Source organism: Ambystoma mexicanum, chromosome 4p, assembly GCF_040938575.1.
Source record: "Ambystoma mexicanum isolate Mex_15411 chromosome 4p, UKY_AmexF1_1, whole genome shotgun sequence".
In the NCBI taxonomy this organism is placed as follows: Eukaryota; Metazoa; Chordata; class Amphibia; order Caudata; family Ambystomatidae; genus Ambystoma; species Ambystoma mexicanum.
The window spans coordinates 55,574,830-55,594,927 of record NC_090927.1 but is presented as its reverse complement, the minus strand read 5'-3'; the positions used below and the strand labels follow the sequence as shown (position 1 = coordinate 55,594,927).

The 20,098-nt window shown below is 48.7% G+C and overlaps 1 protein-coding gene across 4 annotated transcripts in view; it reads right to left on the bottom strand.

Moving 5' to 3' along the window:
* LOC138452987 (NACHT, LRR and PYD domains-containing protein 12-like) overlaps positions 1-20,098 on the bottom strand; it is a 468,167-nt gene that overhangs the window by 18,456 nt on the left and 429,613 nt on the right. For all 4 annotated transcript variants that reach the window (XM_069605368.1, XM_069605370.1, XM_069605367.1 and 1 more), the window contains one exon: positions 18,897-19,064. In XM_069605368.1, coding sequence (XP_069461469.1) covers positions 18,897-19,064 — 168 coding nt within the window. The remainder of the gene's footprint in view (positions 1-18,896; positions 19,065-20,098) is intronic.

Genomic DNA, 20,098 nt, shown 5'->3' with positions numbered 1-20,098 from the left:
AATAGCATCTCAAAACATAATGCTCCAGAAGATTACCACCTAACACAGGAGGGCGCACACTGCAGGATCTGCCAGTCAAGATCTTGAACCTACCTAGAAATAGCATCTCAAAACATAATACTCCAGAAGATTACCACCTAACACAGGAGGGTGCACACTGCAGGATCTCTCAGTTAAGGTCTTGAACCTACCAAGAAATACCATCTCAAAACATAATGCTCCAGAAGATTACCACCTAACACAGGAGGGCGCACACTGCAGGATCTGCCAGTCAAGATCTTGAACCTACCTAGAAATAGCATCTCAAAACATAATACTCCAGAAGATTACCGCCTAACACAGGAGGGCGCACACACTGCAGGATCTGCCAGTCAAGGTCCTGAACCTACCTAGAAATAGCATCTCAAAACATAATGCTCCAGAAGATTACCACCTAACACAGGAGGGCACACACTGCAGGATCTGCCAGTCAAGGTCTTGAACCTACCTAGAAATACCATCTCAAAACAGAATACTCCAGAAGATTACCACCTAACACAGGAGGGTGCACACTGCAGGATCTGCCAGTCAATGTCTCGACAAGGACCTCTCGAACACACGATACAAAGGTTTGTGGAAGCTCATGGGCTTGAAGATACTCAACCTAAAACATGTAGGTCCGGCCATAGATAAAGGATTCATAGGACACCAAGGCCAACTTTGAAGACAGCCACATCAACAGCACCAGAATGCAACCGGTATATATGGGTGATCTGTCGGTGCCACCCCAAACAGCAGCGAGGGCACAGTATATCAACTATGTCAATCATGGGGTTCTAAACGGAAATGGTTGGCCCCCATTATCGATCCTGGGGGATACCGGGAGAAGAAAGAACACTGAACCATTCAAACATTGCAATCCAGTGAGCATAAGGAACTCACTACACTACCCTAACGATGCGGATGGGCTGCAGAATACATGTGCTTACCTCTGAAATATTGCTTAGTTTGCACGGTAGTGTGAGATGCCATTGCTGGGGATAATTAGGCATTGAAATCCCAGCAGCTAATGTTATGTGTGGGGCTTCCAGAGGCATGCAGACAAGCATGGTATTTAAAGATTCCGAAGGAGGTTGGTTACAGTATAGTAGTGGAATTTTAGGAATACCTGTCAACATATTTAGACCAGCTGTGAAGTGTTGTAAATGCTAAAAACACAGCCTGCTTTCACAGTGGGTCATTTCAGGTTTGCTCTACAATACATGTATGTTTTTCAAACATAGTGGACCCCACTTCACTATTCCTTGAACCTACGCAACGTGTCATCCCTGAAGTGCCAGAATGAGGAGACTGTGTGTCACTCCTGGTCTCAAATTTTAATTGCTCTGAACAGAGGGTGACGCCCCAGGACTGCTTTCCATGAATACAATGGCAGTCTATGTTAATGTTAATGTTAAAGGTCATTTGTACCGCGCACTATCACCACCGGAGTGGTCCCCTGGCGCTCTGGCGGCTCTGAAAGAGGGAGGGAGGGGTGGGTTAGTGGGTGGAGGCTGGAAAAGTGCAAGATTGCAGTGATGTGCTGTTGGCAGCCTCAGCCCGGTGGTTCCGTCGGCTGGGCCTGGGGTGTATGCGGCCGGTAGTCGTGTGCTGATGTGGGAGTCTATGTGTGTTTTTGTTTTGTTGTTGCAGTGTAGTGAAGTTCGTGCGGTTTGCTGTGCTGGAGGTTTGTGGTTGTGTTTGGTTTGGAGTTTGAGAGGTGTATGCAGAGAAGGAAGTTGTTAGTGGTATTGGTTAGTTGGCATCTCTATCCTGGATTGAGCCGGTTGGGCTCGTGTAATCTTACACGACGGGATGCTTGTACACCCTATGCCTCAGGAGGTACGTGTTCGTTTTTTTTTTTTTTCTCCATTCAAGGCCGTTTGAGGATTTAGCTGTCCCCTCCGCCCGCTCCCTTAATAACTTTGCATGCTCCTCACCCCCCCACATGACTAGCGCAGCTGCTAGTGTCCATACTTCCGTTTGTGTGGTGATTAGTTGTGTCTTGTCCGTTCCACAGCTCGTGGTACCTAGTTGTGGCTGTACGGGTGATGGGGGATGGTGAGGGTTGGCTGGAGTCGTTGCCTCCGTCTCCCTGGGTCTCGCAGGTGGACCCCTGTGTCAAGGTCCTTTTTGTTGAGTCATTTGTCTTATTGTTGTTTCGGTTTTAGTGAAAAAGAGACCCACATCCATACATAGACTATCTTCCTTAGGGAGATGATGAGCCAGAGCTCTTTAATTAAACAGCAATGCCCGCTTCCAGGGGCTGTTCCGGGTAGCAGAGGCCTAGAGAACCTTCCATATGAGTGTTTTAGTCCATCTCTATCAAATTGCTCTGAGCAGCCTTCCAAGCACTGGTTTTCATTCTGTTACGTGATTATAGAAAAGGACATCCTATATACAAATAAGGCCTTGGCCCACCCTACAGAGGCAGTCTACCCTGACCTACTAAGTCTCATTCCCTCTGCAGGGAGACACAACACAACACTTTTCCCCTTTACCCAGATCCCTTTCAGCCTTATTGGGTGTCATCAGTGAGCTGGAACTCTGTGCCTTAGAATGCAGGGAGAGCAAAGGAGCCAAGTCTACAGACACCCTTTCTCATGCTTGAGGGTTGAGTCTACAGTTACACTCCACAGATGATGCTGTAACATGTCTAGGGTGACTTGAGGCCTCTGGCAGAAGGGATATGACATAGCAGCTCATATGTCACTGACCATGCTGGTGTGGGACCAGCCCTTAATTCCCCATATGTGTTTTCCCCTTCTGGCCTTGCTCAGAGGGAAGAAGGTCAATGGATAAGAGGGCTGCCCAAGAGTAAGTGCCAGTGGGTATGGTTAATTCAAAGCTTGTTCATACATCACTCTTCACTATTTCCATGTTTCAGTCTCCCTACACAGGTATAATCAGAAATGGGTTTCGTGCTTCCTGTGCAATGACCGCACAACATGCCTGGGGAGACTTGTGGTCATGTGGAGAAGGCGTGTAGCCTAGCGGTTTGGGCTGGTATGACCCTGTGGGACGGGACCAGGCTAGATTTTCATAAGGTTTTCCCTTTCTGTAATGGTGCAGCAGGCTGAAAAATGATGGTTTGGAAGGCTTCCCCTTAGCGATTTCCAGTGGTTATGATAAATTCAAATTATTACCACCCATCATGCTTGTCTCCCAATGACACATTTCTAATGTCACTTAAGGGCCAGATGTCACCGAATTTTAGATGAGAGCCAATCGTTTGAATCTCATTGGGAGCAATGCAGAAACCATGGTAAGGGGCCTCAAAGAACCTCTTCAAGGAATTGACATACTCTGGTTGGCACCAAGTCCTTCAGCGAAAGTGGGGGACCAACATGAGCCGCAACAGCAAAATCAGCTCAGTTATAAAAATGAAGCTGCTCAAGGTGTACCCCCTTTCTACCCTCCAGAAACACTCCATGGTCGTAGAGATCCCCGTTAATAGTCGGTTAATAGTGGACTAAGGTGGACTATGGCAATAGCCGCTATCCGTTGCTTACATTTGACCAAATGTAATGCCTCCAAAGGGTCCAGAATGCTGCTGTTGCCATCAGGTTCCCATATCCATCTAAGAAACCCCCACTATTTACAGGACCAAAATACTATACATACAAAAGAAAAACCAACAGTCTGGCCAGCCACATCTGTAATGCAACCCGAACCACCTGACATTCCCCCCTCGTGCTGCAAGCACAGTGTCCACAGGAACTGCTCTGCATTTGGCCCACTGTGCTTGCTGATGGGGCAGCATAAGTAAACAACAGAATGAGTTACCGCTTGAGAAGGATGTTCATTTCATACTACCTGTACCTATTCAGCGCAGTGGTGGGCTGGCATGGTTCATGTCCATCTTGAGGACCCGGACACTATCTCCAGGAAACCTCCTGAGCTCATTCTCTTCCACATCCCTTGCCACCGCTCTTGCATCCTCTTCCCCTGAGGACCATTTTCACTTCCATGCCCAGAGGAATCACCAAAGGTGTGGTGGAGTTCTTCAAGTCCCCTGGAGTTTTCGCTGAGCCTTTCCCTTAAGACCTTTTCATGCATTACATTGCTCCTCCTTGGTTGCCTTGCTTCAGGCGTGCACTGAAGCACATGGTCCACATTCCATGTTTTGCCATTGTTTGTCTCCACGCGCCTGGTTCTCTTTCAATCACTCATTAAGATTCACTACATCTGAACGCACTGGAAGGATTCTTGTGGTTGAGTTTAATTTGAACGAAATGACTTGATCTGACAATGAGAACCCTGATACTATGCTGCTGTTCTGCCACCCTTTCTTTTTCTTCTGTGCCTTTGATATGTGCCACAGCATGGATTTCACATGGATTGCCGTTTCTTCTCTTAGATCAGAGAGCCATGGTGGAATGGGCGTCAAGCAAGTTTTTCTGCCTCGCATGATTTGGAACCATGTTGTTCCTGTTAGGTAAGAATTGGTGCAGTCACACCGTGTGAGACTACACAAGACTTATCTGTTTGGTATTATGTGACCCACCTTTTGGTATAGGTCTGTACTACACAGGTTGGCAGTGTGACTGAGCAGCCAGACCTATCTCAAGAGGGGTAAATGTGAGTTGGAGAGCGGTAGCATCGAAATTCACCAATACAAGTTTCCCAATAAAACCTATACTCAAGGTTTTTGACATAAATAATTATTTATTTAGCATCAGTTTTACTAAAGCATTGTTTAAGAAGGCATTTGTTTGTAAAAGTTCAAGCAAACTTTGGAATTACTTTTCAGAATCAATACAGCTGCTGCATACTCTTTGGATAAGCTTAATGCATTTCTCCTACACCCTGAAGTGACTTCCATTACAAGGATAGTATTTGCATTTATATATAACACCAATATACTTTGTAGACTCTGAGTTGCAGAAAGGAAGGATTAAGGAAAGTAATAACGTTAGAATACTTTTAGAATATGTGAGGACAATTGAATCCTCCACTGAAGTCTAGATAAGCCTTTCCCAGCAGTAACCGTGTTCAACAAGCTACAACTTATGGAGGGACAAGCAATACAAAAGTCAATGGATTTAGAAGAGTGCCTATAGGGAGTCAGGACAGCCAAAGTCAAGCCATTTGGACAAGGTCTATAGTTCTGATACAGTTCTTGGATAAAAATCTTGCACAAAGTCAGAGAGTTCAGAAAATCATTCGTAGGAACACAAGCTGTTAAGTCTGGGCAAAGGGAGCTGAAATTAACTCAGCAAGTTAAGCAAGTGCAAGCCTCAAGTAAGACAGCACGACTTAAGACAAGAAGATAAGTACCCCCAGCCCAAACAGTACCTCTGGTTAGAAGAAAAAGTGGTCCAGCTGGATTCCGTCTTGCTACAGCGAACGGTTTACTCCGGTTGGAGTTTCCTTGCTCCGCTCGGTCCTGCTCTCTGGTGAGGGGACTATAGATCGGGATTTCCAGCTTCTCGAGTGTCTCAAGGAGGCTCCTGGAGCTTTTAGCCGGATTCGTTCCGCGGCAGATGTAGCACTCGGTTATGGACACTCAACCCCTGGCATTAGGCTTCTGCAGCAACAGAGAGGCACAGAAAGTCAGGGATTGTGCCAAAGTGGAGTTCGTTTCGGGGTTAGTTGGTTCCACTAACCCAAGGGGCGATTTTGTTCCGTCCGGAGGTTCTTTGTCGAGTTGAAAAAGGAGGTCAACACAGCAGCAGGGCTTTGCTTCACGGTTTCTTCGTCGGATGTTTCTTCCAGTAGTCAACTCTGACTGTAGTCCCAAAACCCTTGCCTTTAAAGCAAGTTTTCCCATTCATGCACAGCCTAGGCTGTCAATCAGACAGCAGGGTGGCTGTCCTTTCCCAGCCAGCCAATCAGTACTGGTTTCGTTCAGGCACTCCGAGAGATAAAGGACAGGGGAGTTTCGGGTCCCTCCCTCACATCCTGTCCTTCCAGACACACTGGAGCCAGGGGCGTGCTGAAGACCGCTAGAGGCAAAACACACAAAGGGCTCAAATCTGTATCAACACACAGAGTAAAAGCAGAGAAAGACCTCAGAAACAGAAAATGGTGAAAAAAAGACGACAGGGGCCATTTTGGCAAAATGGACACCCATGGGTGCTGTACTACAGCTGAGGATTCCGCTTGTGGTAGAAAAGCACAATGTTAGTAAAAATTAAACCACTGCCACCAGCCATTAAAAGTAATGAGGGTAACAAACATTTTTTACTAAGTAACTCCCCAGCACTCCACATAAGTTGGTGTGTGCTGGACCTACAAGGTAGAAAGGTAAGTAAGATCAATTTCACCTTTCTACTCTTGGGAACGGTAGTTCACCCAAGAAAAGTTATTTAACCCTCAAGAGGAATTGAAAGGATTTCTCATTGACACTGCACTGAAGGTGCTGTGTGTCACCATACAAAAAGCAGATGCCTGTGGAGTTTGTCAGACTCCAAAAACAGTGAAAACATAAAATCCAAATCAGGGAAAAACACATGTGAAAATGAGAAAAAGGTCCCACTCACTCAAGAGTTAAAATGAAAAAGTCCAGCAAAAGAACTGGGGGTCTCGAAGGTTGAAGGGAATTAGTACAGAAATGAACATTCTCCCTTACAGTTCCCATTACCATATTGGGGGTAAGCCAATGAGCTAATATCACTTCCAATGCTGTCTTGAAAGGGCCCAAGTGGGAAGTGAGCGGGACCTGTCTATTTGTATTAAGTAGTTTGTTCGCTCAACTAGGCCATTGGTGTGTAGGTGGTATAATGCAGAACAAAACTATTTAATATTTTTTGATGTTAGGATTTTCTGCATCTCCTTTGAGGTAAGCTGAACTCTGCTATTGGTTACTATTTGCTTAGGGACTCCTCAGTAAAAAGACCTGTTTGGGCACATCTATCACTGTGCATGTTATTATGTGAAGGAGAAAGTGTATAGTTCACTCCACTTACACAAGTAATCTACTATTATGATGCCACAGCATCTGTTGTCATGAAACGTAGACCAATTTATTTCTCATTAGTGGTCTAGTAGTGGTCTAGTAGCCGCCTGAGGGAAGAGTAACATAAAAAAAAGTGCTGCAGAGACACTGATTTACAAAACTGCATCACACTCCCCATTGGCGGCCACTAGATCGTCACAGGTAATTGATGGTGCAAAAGCAATGGGCTGGTTGGGAGTGGGGTGTGGTCGACATGAGGGTGGAGGTCGGAAAGGGCTTCAGGTGAGGACCTCCCTAAAAATGGAGACGGGGAGGGCGAGAGGTACAGAGCGACCGTACGGTGGCAGCCTTCAGCAGGTTGCCTTTCGCTATGTTGCTCTGAACAATGCGGGATTTGCACATAGTTCCCTTTTTCCACTATGAGGGGAGCACACACATGGCTTCTTCGGTCTCTTGGCACATTCAATGCCACCAGTATTACTCTCTGAGTCACCTCTTGGTCAATGTGAGGACAAACAGCCTTTTCCATTCCTAATAGAAGTTCTCACAACTTTCCCAAATGGCTCTGAAGATGTGGGGCATGCAACCATGGCAAAACATTCAATGTATACCAAGGCTTCATCCTGTTTTATGATTTCCCATTCAACTTTGGCTATACGTTTTGATTCACCTCCGGACATCCCTTGGACAGATAATTCTATGCATTCTCCACCCAAAAAGCTGGTATTGTGTCCAAGTTCGAGGGGAAGGCAAGACATGCAATAATAGGCGGGGCCACGATTCCATCTTTGAACAAGTACAATGGATTATGTATACTCTGGCAATCTGGCTGCAAGCCATGCTAACCTTGGGGTGGAGGTTTTTGTCCTGCCTGGTCTTAAGGGGTTACGGTCTGTCAGTGCAAAGAATTTAGTTCCCCAGGTCCTGAAAGGTTCTGCGGTCCATACACAAGTCAATAGTTCCTTTTCATTAACTGATTAGTTTCTTTCTGCTGTGGATAACGCCTTGGATGCAAAGGCCACTACTCTTTCTTCATCACAGTATCTTTCGGCCAGAAGAACACCAAGACCATTGGCATGCAGACATGGAGCTCTGGTAAAGTACTCTTTGAGGTCTCTGAATTCTGCTTCTTGTTCGTTTCAGCAAAGATACTCCTTTCCGTTCTCAAGTAATTATCTCATGGATTTAGTGTGTTCTGAAAAGGTGGGGACAAACTTGGATAAAATACTTTGGTGTCATTTTATAAATAGGTTTACTTGGGATGAAAATGTTAAATCTGTGTCCTTTTTTAGGCAACGTCCATCTTGTGATGTATGTGTAATGTACCTCTTTTAGGGGAATTATGTACTGTTGTCGGGTGCTCCATTAACCTTTCGAGGTACGAACAAACCTACAAAAACTGCTTAATAAACAAAATAATTACATTACCTGGCATCTTGTAGTGTTTGGAGCACTTTGCATAGAGTCGAATCGTATTCGTTTGCATTTTACCCATAAACTAGTATGTCGTCTTGAGAGTATGACATATTGTACACGCCTCCCCGTCTCCTATAGATGAGTCTCTGGAATGCAGGGGCAGTAGACAATAGGTCACATGGCTCACGAGTGTACTGAAACATGTCAGAAGTGTTATGAAGGCTGTCATGTGTCTTGATAACTTGCACAGTCTCACCTGCTTGTATGCACCAGGCAGGTCAAGTTCAGAGACGTTGTCCAGATGAACTTGAAGAGCAAGAGACTTGTAGTTGTCTATTGTTATCTCTTGGTTTACGCTACAAAGGTCGATAAACAGTCTCTGTATTTGTGGGGCGTCGGTTTCTTAACCAGGACTAGTGGGCTTAGCCATTCCGCTCATCGCCAGTAGCAGTGGTGTGGCTTCTGAAATAAGCAACAGATTCCCTCCTAAGAAGACTATGGGCCTCATTACAAGGTTGGCGGTCTGGTAATAACGATACCGGTAAGGTAATACCGGCATCGTTTACTGGACCGGATAATTACAACTCTTCAGGGAGTTGTTACCGGGACCGGCACTGGGCCCTCCGTGAGCGGCATCCCTGATGCCGGCAGGAGCCCCGACAGACGCCTGTCGTGCCCTGCAAATACCGGTAAGAACATACCGGTAACAGGGCCACAAACAATGCCTTAAATACCAGCATCGCGGGACTGGCGTTAACAGGGATCAGGTGAGCAGAAACCTGCCACCGGTGTACAAAATCAGCACAGGTGGACACCATTGAAACCCAGGCACAGCATAAAGGCAGCCCACCCACGCACCACATCCCTCCCAAAGGAAAAATGCTAGCACTAGCACTGCTGGAGCAGGAGTACATGCAGGAACAGCTACTCTATGAGGAGGCAGTGGGGCAGGCCATGCAACAAATGCGCAGGAGGAGAAGGATAGCGAGAAGGGCACAGCACATACCCAATGTGCAGGCCTTTGTGCCCTACAGGCACCCAACAATACCCCGACAACGTGTGAGCCCATTTACCCTAACCCCACCACAACTGCACGGGATATTGCAACCCTGCTTCTCCCGTGTGCTGATGCAGGTACTTCAGGCACTCCTCAAACATGTACATGACCATATCAGCATGCCACGGACTGCAGCTGAGGTAAACGCCACCAAAGTGGCATGCCATGCGATAGCAGACATGCCGAACTTGATTGGTGTGATAGACTGCACACATGTCGACCTAGTGGTGCGGCATGCCGTTGAGGTGGTATACCGCAATAGGAAGCTGTACCATTCGCTAAACGTCCAGATGGTGTGTGATGCCAGCCAAATAATAACACACTGCTGTGCCAGGTGCCCAGGCTCAACACACGACGCAATGGTCCTGCGGAACTCCATGCTGCCCCACTACATGGAGTTCCGCAGGAAGATCAGGCTCTTCGCTCATCTGCCTCCAACTCCCTCCAAATCCCTCAGGGTCAGCCGCTTCTACAAGCAACGAGTTGGTGGTCGATCTCTCTCTTCGGCAAGGGCCTTACTCTGCAACAGCTTCTGGAACAGCCTTCCTGCCTCCCTGAAACTTGAGGAGAACCATCTCCGGTTCCGGAAACACCTCAAAACCTTCCTCTTTGCTTCTGCTTTATCTGCCTCTTTCCCCTGCTGAAATTCCTGGCTGAAACAGCACTGGTTACCAGGCCACGCTTTCTGATCTTGGGGCCAGGTCCCGCCTTTGCACACCTGCCCTGCCTCCCTGGCAACCCCCCCACCTAGGGACTGTTTTCTGTATCCCTACAGTCCCTCTACCAGCACTTATGTCTGCTCTTACCTTGCACTTGCCACCTTCAGGCCGTTATTTACCTTATTTATTCTTCTATCCCATGTGCTGCACTTTCCCCTCTCCCTTCCCCTAGGCACTTTTCCCTTTCTCCCTACCCATGCACTTGCGCGATCTGTATGACACCTGGCCTAGTAGGATCGCTGTCTGCCTACCCACATTTTTTTCCCCTCCCTAGCCTCATCGCGCCTTGAAACACTTGTGTATAGGCATGTTATAAATGCCATATCATATCATATCTCATATCATACATGGATCGACATGCTGGACCCCATACCTGGCTGTTGGGTGAGTCTAACCACAGTGCCACAAGCATAGATAAGGGGGGGTTTGTTGCCAGTGCTGGGAACCTGCCTGCTGGGTGAGCCTTGCTGGGCATGTCAACATATATCAGTGCACCATCCTGGGGTACAGGTGCACACTGCACGAATGGAAACCTTGTGCATCCTGCGCAGAATGTGGGGGTGGGCCCTCGTGACTATGTACTTGAAGTATAGAAAATATATGCAGAAAAGTTCACGGCAGGATTGGAACAAAGAGCACATATCTTGTTATTCTATAAAATGCCACTAGATGGCACTGGCTGACTGATGAGAACTCTGTGCTCCGGGTTCCAGGGATAACTGGCTGGGACTTGGAGTGAGAGAGTGGAACCAGAAGGATGCTGATACCCTGCTCTCCTGTATCCCAGCTCATGGGATGATGTATGGTGAACCTGGATGTGTCCTGCGTTCCAGGGATGACTGGCGGGGACTTGGAGTGAGAGAAGGATGCTGATACCCTGCTCTCATGTATCCCTGCTCATGGGATGATGTATGGTGAACCTGGGTGTGCTCTGGGTTCCAGGGATGACTGGCGGGGACTTGGATTTAGAGAGTGGAACCAGAAGGGTGCTGATACCCTGCTCTCCTGTATCCCAGCTCATGGGATGATGTATGGTGAACCTGGGTGTGCTCTGGGTTCCAGGGATGACTGGCGGGGACTTGGAGTGAGAGAGTGGAACCAGAAGGGTGCTGATACCCTGAACTCCTGTATCCCTGCTCATGGGATGATGTATGGTGAACCTGGGTGTGCTCTGGGTTCCAGGGATGACTGGCGGGGACTTGGAGTGAGAGAGTGGAACCAGAAGGGTGCCGATACCCTGCTCTCCTGTATCCCAGCTCATGGGATGATGTATGGTGAACCTGGGTGTCCTCTGGGTTCCAGGGATGACTGGCAGGGACTTGGAGTGAGAGAGTGGAACCAGAAGGATGCTGATACCCTGCTCTCCTGTATCCCTGCTCATGGGATGATGTATGGTGAACCTGGGTGTGCTCTGGGTTCCAGGGATGACTGGCGGGGACTTGGATTTAGAGAGTGGAACCAGAAGGATGCTGATACCCTGCTCTCCTGTATCCCTGCTCATGGGATGATGTATGGTGAACCTGGGTGTGCCCTGGGTTCCAGCGATGACTAGCGGGGACTGGATTTAGAGAGCGGAACCAGAAGGGTGTCGATACCCTACTCTCCTGTATCCCTGCTCATGGAATGATGTATGGTGAACCTGGGTGTGCTCTGGGTTCCAGGGATGACTGGCGGGGACTTGGATTTAGAGAGCGGAACCAGAAGGGTGCTGATACCCTGCTCTCCTGTATCCCTGCTCATGGGAAGATGTATGGTGAACCTGGGTGTGCTCTGGGTTCCAGGGATGACTGGCGGGGACTTGGATTTAGAGAGCGGAACCAGAAGGGTGCCGATACCCTGCTCTCCTGTATCCCTGCTCATGGGATGATGTATGGTGAACCTGGGTGTGCTCTGGGTTCCAGGGATGACTGGAAGGGACTTGGAGTGAGATAGTGGAACTCGAAGGGTGCTGATACCCTGCTCTCGTGTATCCCAGCTCATGGGATGATGTATGGTGAACCTGGGTGTGCTCTGGGTTCCAGGGATGACTGGCGGGGACTTGGATTTAGAGAGCGGAACCAGAAGGGTGCTGATACCCTGCTCTCCTGTATCCCTGCTCATGGGATGATGTATGGTGAACCTGGGTGTGCTCTGGGTTCCAGGGATGACTGGCGGGGACTTGGATTTAGAGAGTGGAACCAGAAGGATGCTGATACCCTGCTCTCCTGTATCCCTGATCATGGGATGATTTATGGTGAACCTGGGTGTCCTCTGGGTTCCAGGGATGACTGACGGGGACTTGGAGTGAGAGAGTGGAACCAGAAGGGTGCTGATACCCTGCTCTCGTGTATCCCAGCTCATGGGATGATGTATGGTGAACCTGGGTGTGCTCTGGGTCCCGAGGATGACTGGCGGGGACTTGGATTTAGAGAGTGGAACCAGAAGGGTGCTGATACCCTGCTCTCGTGTATCCCAGCTCATGGGATGATGTATGGTGAACCTGGGTGTGCTCTGGGTTCCAGGGATGACTGGCAGGGACTTGGAGTGAGAGAGTGGAACCAGAAGGGTGCTGATACCCTGCTCTCCTGTATCCCTGCTCATGGGATGATGTATGGTGAAACTGGGTGTGCTCTGGGTTCCAGGGATGACTGGCGGGGACTTGGATTTAGAGAGTGAAACCAGAAGGGTGCTGATACCCTGCTCTCCTGTATCCCTGCTCATGGGATGATGTATGGTGAACCTGGGTGTCCTTTGGGTTCCAGGGATGACTGGCGGGGACTTGGAGTTAGAGAGTGGAACCAGAAGGATGCCGATACCCTACTCTCCTGTATCCAAGCTCATGGGATGATGTATGGTGAACCTGGGTGTGCTCTGGGTTCCAGGGATGACTGGCGGGGACTTGGATTTAGAGAGTGGAACCAGAAGGGTGCTGATACCCTGCTCTCCTGTATCCCTGCTCATGGGATGATGTATGGTGAACCTGGGTGTGCTCTGGGTTCCAGGGATGACTGGCGGGGACTTGGATTTAGAGAGTGGAACCAGAAGGGTGCTGATACCCTGCTCTCCTGTATCCCAGCTCATGGGATGATGTATGGTGAACCTGGGTGTGCTCTGGGTTCCAGGGATGACTGGCGGGGACTTGGAGTGAGAGAGTGGAACCAGAAGGGTGCTGATACCCTGATCTCCTGTATCCCTGCTCATGGGATGATGTATGGTGAACCTGGGTGTGCTCTGGGTTCCAGGGATGACTGGCGGGGACTTGGAGTGAGAGAGTGGAACCAGAAGGGTGCTGATACCCTGGTCTCCTGTATCCCTACTCATGGGATGATGTATGGTGAACCTGGGTGTGCTCTGGGTTCCAGGGATGACTGGTGGGGACTTGGAGTGAGAGAGTGGAACCAGAAGGGTGCCGATACCCTGCTCTCCTGTATCCCAGCTCATGGGATGATGTATGGTGAACCTGAGTGTCCTCTGGGTTCCAGGGATGACTGGCAGGGACTTGGAGTGAGAGAGTGGAACCAGAAGGATGCTGATACCCTGCTCTCCTGTATTCCTGCTCATGGGATGATGTATGGTGAACCTGGGTGTGCTCTGGGTTCCAGGGATGACTGGCGGGGACTTGGATTTAGAGAGTGGAACCAGAAGGGTGCTGATACCCTGCTCTCCTGTATCCCAGCTCATGGGATGATGTATGGTGAACCTGGATGTGTCCTGCGTTTCAGGGATGACTGGCGGGGACTTGGAGTGAGAGAAGGATGCTGATACCCTGCTCTCCTGTATCCCTGCTCATGGGATGATGTATGGTGAACCTGGGTGTCCTCTGGGTTCCAGGGATGACTGGCAGGGACTTGGAGTGAGAGAGTGGAACCAGAAGGATGCTGATACCCTGCTCTCCTGTATCCCTGCTCATGGGATGATGTATGGTGAACCTGGGTGTGCTCTGGGTTCCAGGGATGACTGGCGGGGACTTGGATTTAGAGAGTGGAACCAGAAGGGTGCTGATACCCTGCTCTCCTGTATCCCTGCTCATGGGATGATGTATGGTGAACCTGGGTGTGCTCTGGGTTCCAGGGATGACTGGTGGGGACTTGGAGTGAGAGAGTGGAAGGATGCTGATACCCTGCTCTCCTGTATCCCTGATCATGGGATGATGTATGGTGAACCTGGGTGTCCTCTGGGTTCCAGGGATGACTGACGGGGACTTGGAGTGAGAGAGTGGAACCAGAAGGGTGCTGATACCCTGCTCCCGTGTATCCCAGCTCATGGGATGATGTATGGTGAACCTGGGTGTGCTCTGGGTTCCGAGGATGACTGGCGGGGACTTGGATTTAGAGAGTGGAACCAGAAGGGTGCTGATACCCTGCTCTCCTGTATCCCTGCTCATACTGTAACTAAGACGAATGAAGAAGCATTCCTTTCATACATACCTGGGTCGAGTCTGGTTCCTGCTTCAACTGCCTTACCACGGCCCAGGTACTACAACTTCCACCCGGGGAGGCTGAGCAGTTACTCTCACAATTAAGGCCCACCAGGCAAAGTCTGGTGGTATTATCCGCTATGGAGCTGGCATTTGGGGGTTCTCCAATTTGCCACCGCACGCAGCCTATGAACGGCAATTCCTGCGATCATTAGTGAGGTCCTCATTAGCTATGGGCAAGGGACTATTGAATCTTGAGGCTTGCCATACGCCAGTCACTGATCAGCTAAAAATGGGCCCCATCTCTGTATGGCTCTCTATTTGAACAAACAACGGGCCGTTGCTTGCCGAAAGATTTTTTGAAAGATTTACCTAATGCAGAGAATAGATTAAAATGGCTTGAATCATCTCAAAGCCATGGAGTCTCTAGGGTGTTACAACCTGGTCTATTCTCCCTAATCAAAGGAAGTACAGCCTGGATTCGTTTAAGACAAGCAACCGATCCAGGCGGAACTAACCGAGGACCCGAGGACACTGAAGTTAGTGCGAGGGCCTATTTGCCGTTCATGAACTTACATTTTAATAACAAACTATACCTCTCTTGTGTCTATAACATACGGGGCAAGAACGCCAATTACAGCCTTATCATTGACCCAGCTACCTCTTGCAGGTAAGAAGAGACTGCACTGGAAAGATTGAAGGATCCAAGCTGCCAATGGGAGAGAGGAATACTCTGTGCTGTTGCCCTTGGTAGGACACTCCACGCCCTTAGATTTCTATTATACGGCTTCTTAGTTGCAGGCAGTTTAGAGTGGCTTCTCAGCATCTAATGATGGGGAATGATTTTAGGGTTTGCTGGTGTTTGGAACATTGCCTCCCAACACTACTGAGGATGAAGGAGTTTAGACTCGCATTAATTCAAGTAAGCCACCAATTACATTTTTATCAAAATGTACAAAGAACTTTAAACTCAACTTTAAGTGTGTGCCACGCATTGGCATTTGACGAGTCTTACCTGCTGTTCATTTTTAATCACTGACCTTAACCTTGTTTTAACTTTTGGTATGTTTTAATTATTGCAATGTAATATGGTTCCTATGCTGAATCTTTTAAGTTTATTGCTACTGTATAGAGCCTCAATGAGCTAAGTGCAGTTACTGCTACGGGGCAGAGCCTCAATGACCTAAGTGCAGTTACTGCTACGGTATAGAGCCTCAAAGACCTAAGTGCATTTACCGCTACGGTATAGAGCCTCAATGACCTAAGTGCATTTACTGCTACGGGACAGAGCCTCAATGACCTAAGTGCAGTTACTGCTACGGTATAGAGCCTCAATGACCTAAGTGCAGTTACCGCTACGGGACAGAGCCTCAATGACCTAAGTGCAGTTGCCGCTACGGAATAGAGCCTCAATGACCTAAGTGCAGTTACTGCTACGGGACAGAGCCTCAATGACCTAAGTGCAGTTACCGCTACGGGACAGAGCCTCAATGACCTAAGTGCAGTTACTGCTACGGGACAGAGCCTCAATGATCTAAGTGCAGTTACTGCTACGGTATAGAGCCTCATTGACCTAAGTGCAGTTACTGCTACGGGACAGAGCCTCAATGACCTAAGTGCAGTTACCGCTACGGTATAGAGCCTCAATGACCTAAGTGCAGTTACTGCTACGGTATAGAGCCTCAATGACCTAAGTGCAGTTACTGCTACGGGACAGAGCCTCAATGACCTAAGTGCAGTTACTGCTACTTTATAGAGCTTCAATGACCTAGGTGCAGTTACCACTACGGAACAAAGCCTCAATGACCTAAGTGCAGTTACCGCTACGGTATAGAGCCTCAATGACCTAAGTGCAGTTACTGCTACGGTATAGAGCCTCAATGACCTAAAAGCAGTTACTGCTACGGTATAGAGCCTCAATGACCTAAGTGCAGTTACCGCTACGGGACAGAGCCTCAATGACCTAAGTGCAGTTACCGCTACGGTATAGAGCCTCAGTGACCCAAGTGCAGTTACGGCTACGGAATAGAGCCTCAATGACCTAAGTGCAGTTACTGCTACGGGACAGAGCCTCAATGACCTAAGTGCAGTTACCGCTACGGGACAGAGCCTCAATGACCTGAGTGCAGTTACCGCTACGGGACAGAGCCTGAATGACCTAAGTGCAGTTACCGCTACGGTATAGAGCCTCAATGACCTAAGTGCAGTTACCGCTATGGTATAGAGCCTGAATGACCTAAGTGCAGTTACCGCTACGGGACAGAGCCTCAATGACCTAAGTGCAGTTACCGCTACGGTATAGAGCCTCAATGACCTAAGTGCAGTTACTGCTACGGGACAGAGCCTCAATGGGTTAAGTGCAGTTACGGCTACGGGACAGAGCCACACCGCCTAGCTGTTGCTCCGGCGGTCGTCTACTCTTCCCTGCCCCACCCATTCCCTTATCATGTGGAATTCCTGCAATCACATGGACTAGTGCAAGATCACAATGCCACACCCAAATCTCTGGAACTCCCTGCCATCCACAGTCCCATAAGAGCAACATGACCCCTAAGGCACTTGCCATCCAAATCTAAAGCCTCCTTTTCTGAACAGACATAATACTAGGCCATGGATTGGATCAACTGAGAACACGCAGCTGCAATCTGGCACTCTCTTGATGAATGATCATTACAGCTCTGTAATCCCTGCTCAGGCAGCACTAATCTAGCAAGCTGCTGCTTCACTTTGCTTGTTCACTCAGGGTAACCCTAGGTGTTCTGAGTACACATAAAACTAGCACATAGTTTGCATCCACTGTCAACACGCAGCTACAATCTGGCACTCGCCTGATGAATGAGCATTACAGCTCTGTAAGCCCTGCATGGGTGAGGCCACTCGAGCAAGCTGGTGCTTCTGCCTCTATGCTTGTTCACTCAGGGTAACCCTAAGTGTTCTGCGCACACATAACACTAGTACATGGTTTGGATCAACCGACATCACACAGCTGCAATCTGGTATTGTCCTGCTGAAGGAGCACTCACGCTTTGTAAACCGTGTATGGGTAAAGCCATTCTAGCAAGGTGCTGTTTCAATCCTTTGCTTGTTTATCAAGGGTAACCTTGTAATCGCTTCTCAAATGCTTGTTACAAAGCACCAATCTACAATTAAGGTAACTTTAAATAAAAAAAAACATGAATCTTATGATTTAGTAAAATGTCATCTTTCCAAATGTAACACCGACAGCGATCGACAGAGTCAAGAGTCCCAGGGAAGAAAAGTACCAGGGTCTTTCTTAGGCATCTGTGACAGGTCAGGTCTTGTTTCTCATGGGGACCCTCATACGGCCTAGCAACGACATGAAAACAAGATGGCACATTAAGGTTCCTTTAGATGCAGGATGGAGCTGGGGGGGCCGGGGGGGGGCAGAGTGGGTGTTGCATGGAATCTGCATTGGCCTCCGCCAGCCAACCCTCGCAGAACATGTACATTGGTTTCGTTTCGTTTGTTTATTTATAGAGCACACCAAACCCTGAGGCACCTGGGCGCTAAACGTACAAGTCACAAGAACGTTGTGGTGAACATATTGCAGTGGCAAAGGATTACATGTGTTCCTAAACATGTGAGCGTTCCATATGCCCGTTTACATTTACAAGCAGAGACATGTGTATGGTGTGTCAGGGCGGCCTTGACGTCAGGCCGAGGCAGAATGTAATCAAGCCATGAGCAGGCAGCGCTCTGAGGATTTGCTGCGCTCTTGCCCATGGAGCCAGAGCTTGACATTCTTCCGATAAGTGCTAGGAGGGTCCGGCTCTTGGTGCTATGGGGAGCCTGTTCCCATTTCTTGTTTTTCTGCTAAGACCGGGAAACGGGTCCCTCCAGCTCTCTGTGGTTTGTAACAGGGGATCTTGATGTAGTGGGTCTGTGCGGTTCTGGTTGCACGGGTTGGTATGTTGCGTGTGAATCTATTGGTGAAATGCTGAGCTGCTGGTGTGATACAGATAGCTCTGGAATCCTAAAGGGATTCGGCCCGTTTTTCCATACAGAATTTCATTGGATTCAAGTAAATACGTGTCTGTGACACACGGACATTGCAGGCGGCATTTACGATTGCTTGCATGAAAAGATGGACATTCTGAATAGAAATCCTGATCTGGTTAAACGTGTCTGTTAAGACACGTTTGTGAACAGAATCAACATATTCACACAGAGGACTGCATACACATATAAGCGGCCTTCTCGTGCAAACTACCGGCACATCCAAAATGAGCCAGCCCCATTGCGCCAAAGGCATTTTAAAATGTTTAGTGTCCAAAAAATAATGGGTCATGGGGGTCACTATAGGCATCATGTTACAATGGAGAGTAAAGAAACACCATATCTGCAATACTTGTGACCCCTCATTCTTACCTTAGCTCTTGCAGGTTTCTGCAGCTCTTCATCAGGTGAATGAACGACCCAATGGACTGGTCTGTAAAGGAATTCCAACACAAGCACAGATTTTGGATCTCCCGACTTTGACAGAGCGCTGCACACAGGTCTGGGATGCAGTCATCGGTGAGTCCGTTCATGTCCAACCTGTTGAGTAAAAGTTGCCCATGAGACGCCTGCTGCAGCCAGATGATATGATATGATATGGCATTTATAACACGCCTGTACACAAGTGTCTCAAGGCGCGACGCGGCAAGGGAGGGGGAACAGAGGGAGTACAAAACAACGATCTTTCTAGACCTTGTGTCATTCAGATCGCGCAAGTGCAAGGAAGTGGAAGGGGAGAAGTGCCGTGGGAGAGGCAGGAGGAGGGGAGAAGTGCAGGTAACTCGATAAGTGCAGCCAGCGAGTGGCTCCTGAGTGCAGAGAGAAGGGACTCTAGGATTGTAGATACAAAGCATAAGTGCTGGGGGTGCATGGAGGCAGTGTGAGGGCAACTGGGCATGCAGGAGCCAGGGCCAGAGTTTCGAGGGTAGCCAGGTGGCCAGTGCGTGGAGCAGTCGGGACATGAGCAAGGGAGAAAAAGATAGAAAGCAGAAGCGAAAAGCAAGGTCTTGAGTTGCTTCCGGAACCAGAGGTGGTTCTGCTCAAGTTTGAGGGAGGCAGGGACGCTGTTCCAGAGGGAGGTCCCAGCCGAAGAGAGATTTGCCCCCAAACCTCTGCTTGGAATAGCATCTGACCCTCAGAGAGTTGGAAGTAGATAAGCGGAGAGCTCGAGAAGGGAGATGTTTAGGAAGATAGAGTTGGAGGTAGTGCGGGTCCAGGCCCCAGAAAGCCTTGTGGACTTTCACTTGATCCTTGCCACCATAGGGAGCCAGTGAAGAGATTTCTAAGCTGGAGAGATACCATAGCTCTCAACTCACCCGCTTTTGCCAGGTGTCACCTGCCTTGCAAGCAGCTGAATCACCCACCAAGTCCCTCAAACGCCCATTCACTTCTATGGGCTCTCGCCCGCCAAAAAGAAAATCAGGTGTTTTCACCCGCCTTGGTGACACAAAAGGTTGGGAGCTATGGAGATACAATCCCTGGGCTTGAGGACAAGCACAAGTCTCAGAGTCTCGTTTAAGGCATCAATGTGCCTTAAACCTCCCCATGTGAAATGTTTCATTTAGAGGCTACTA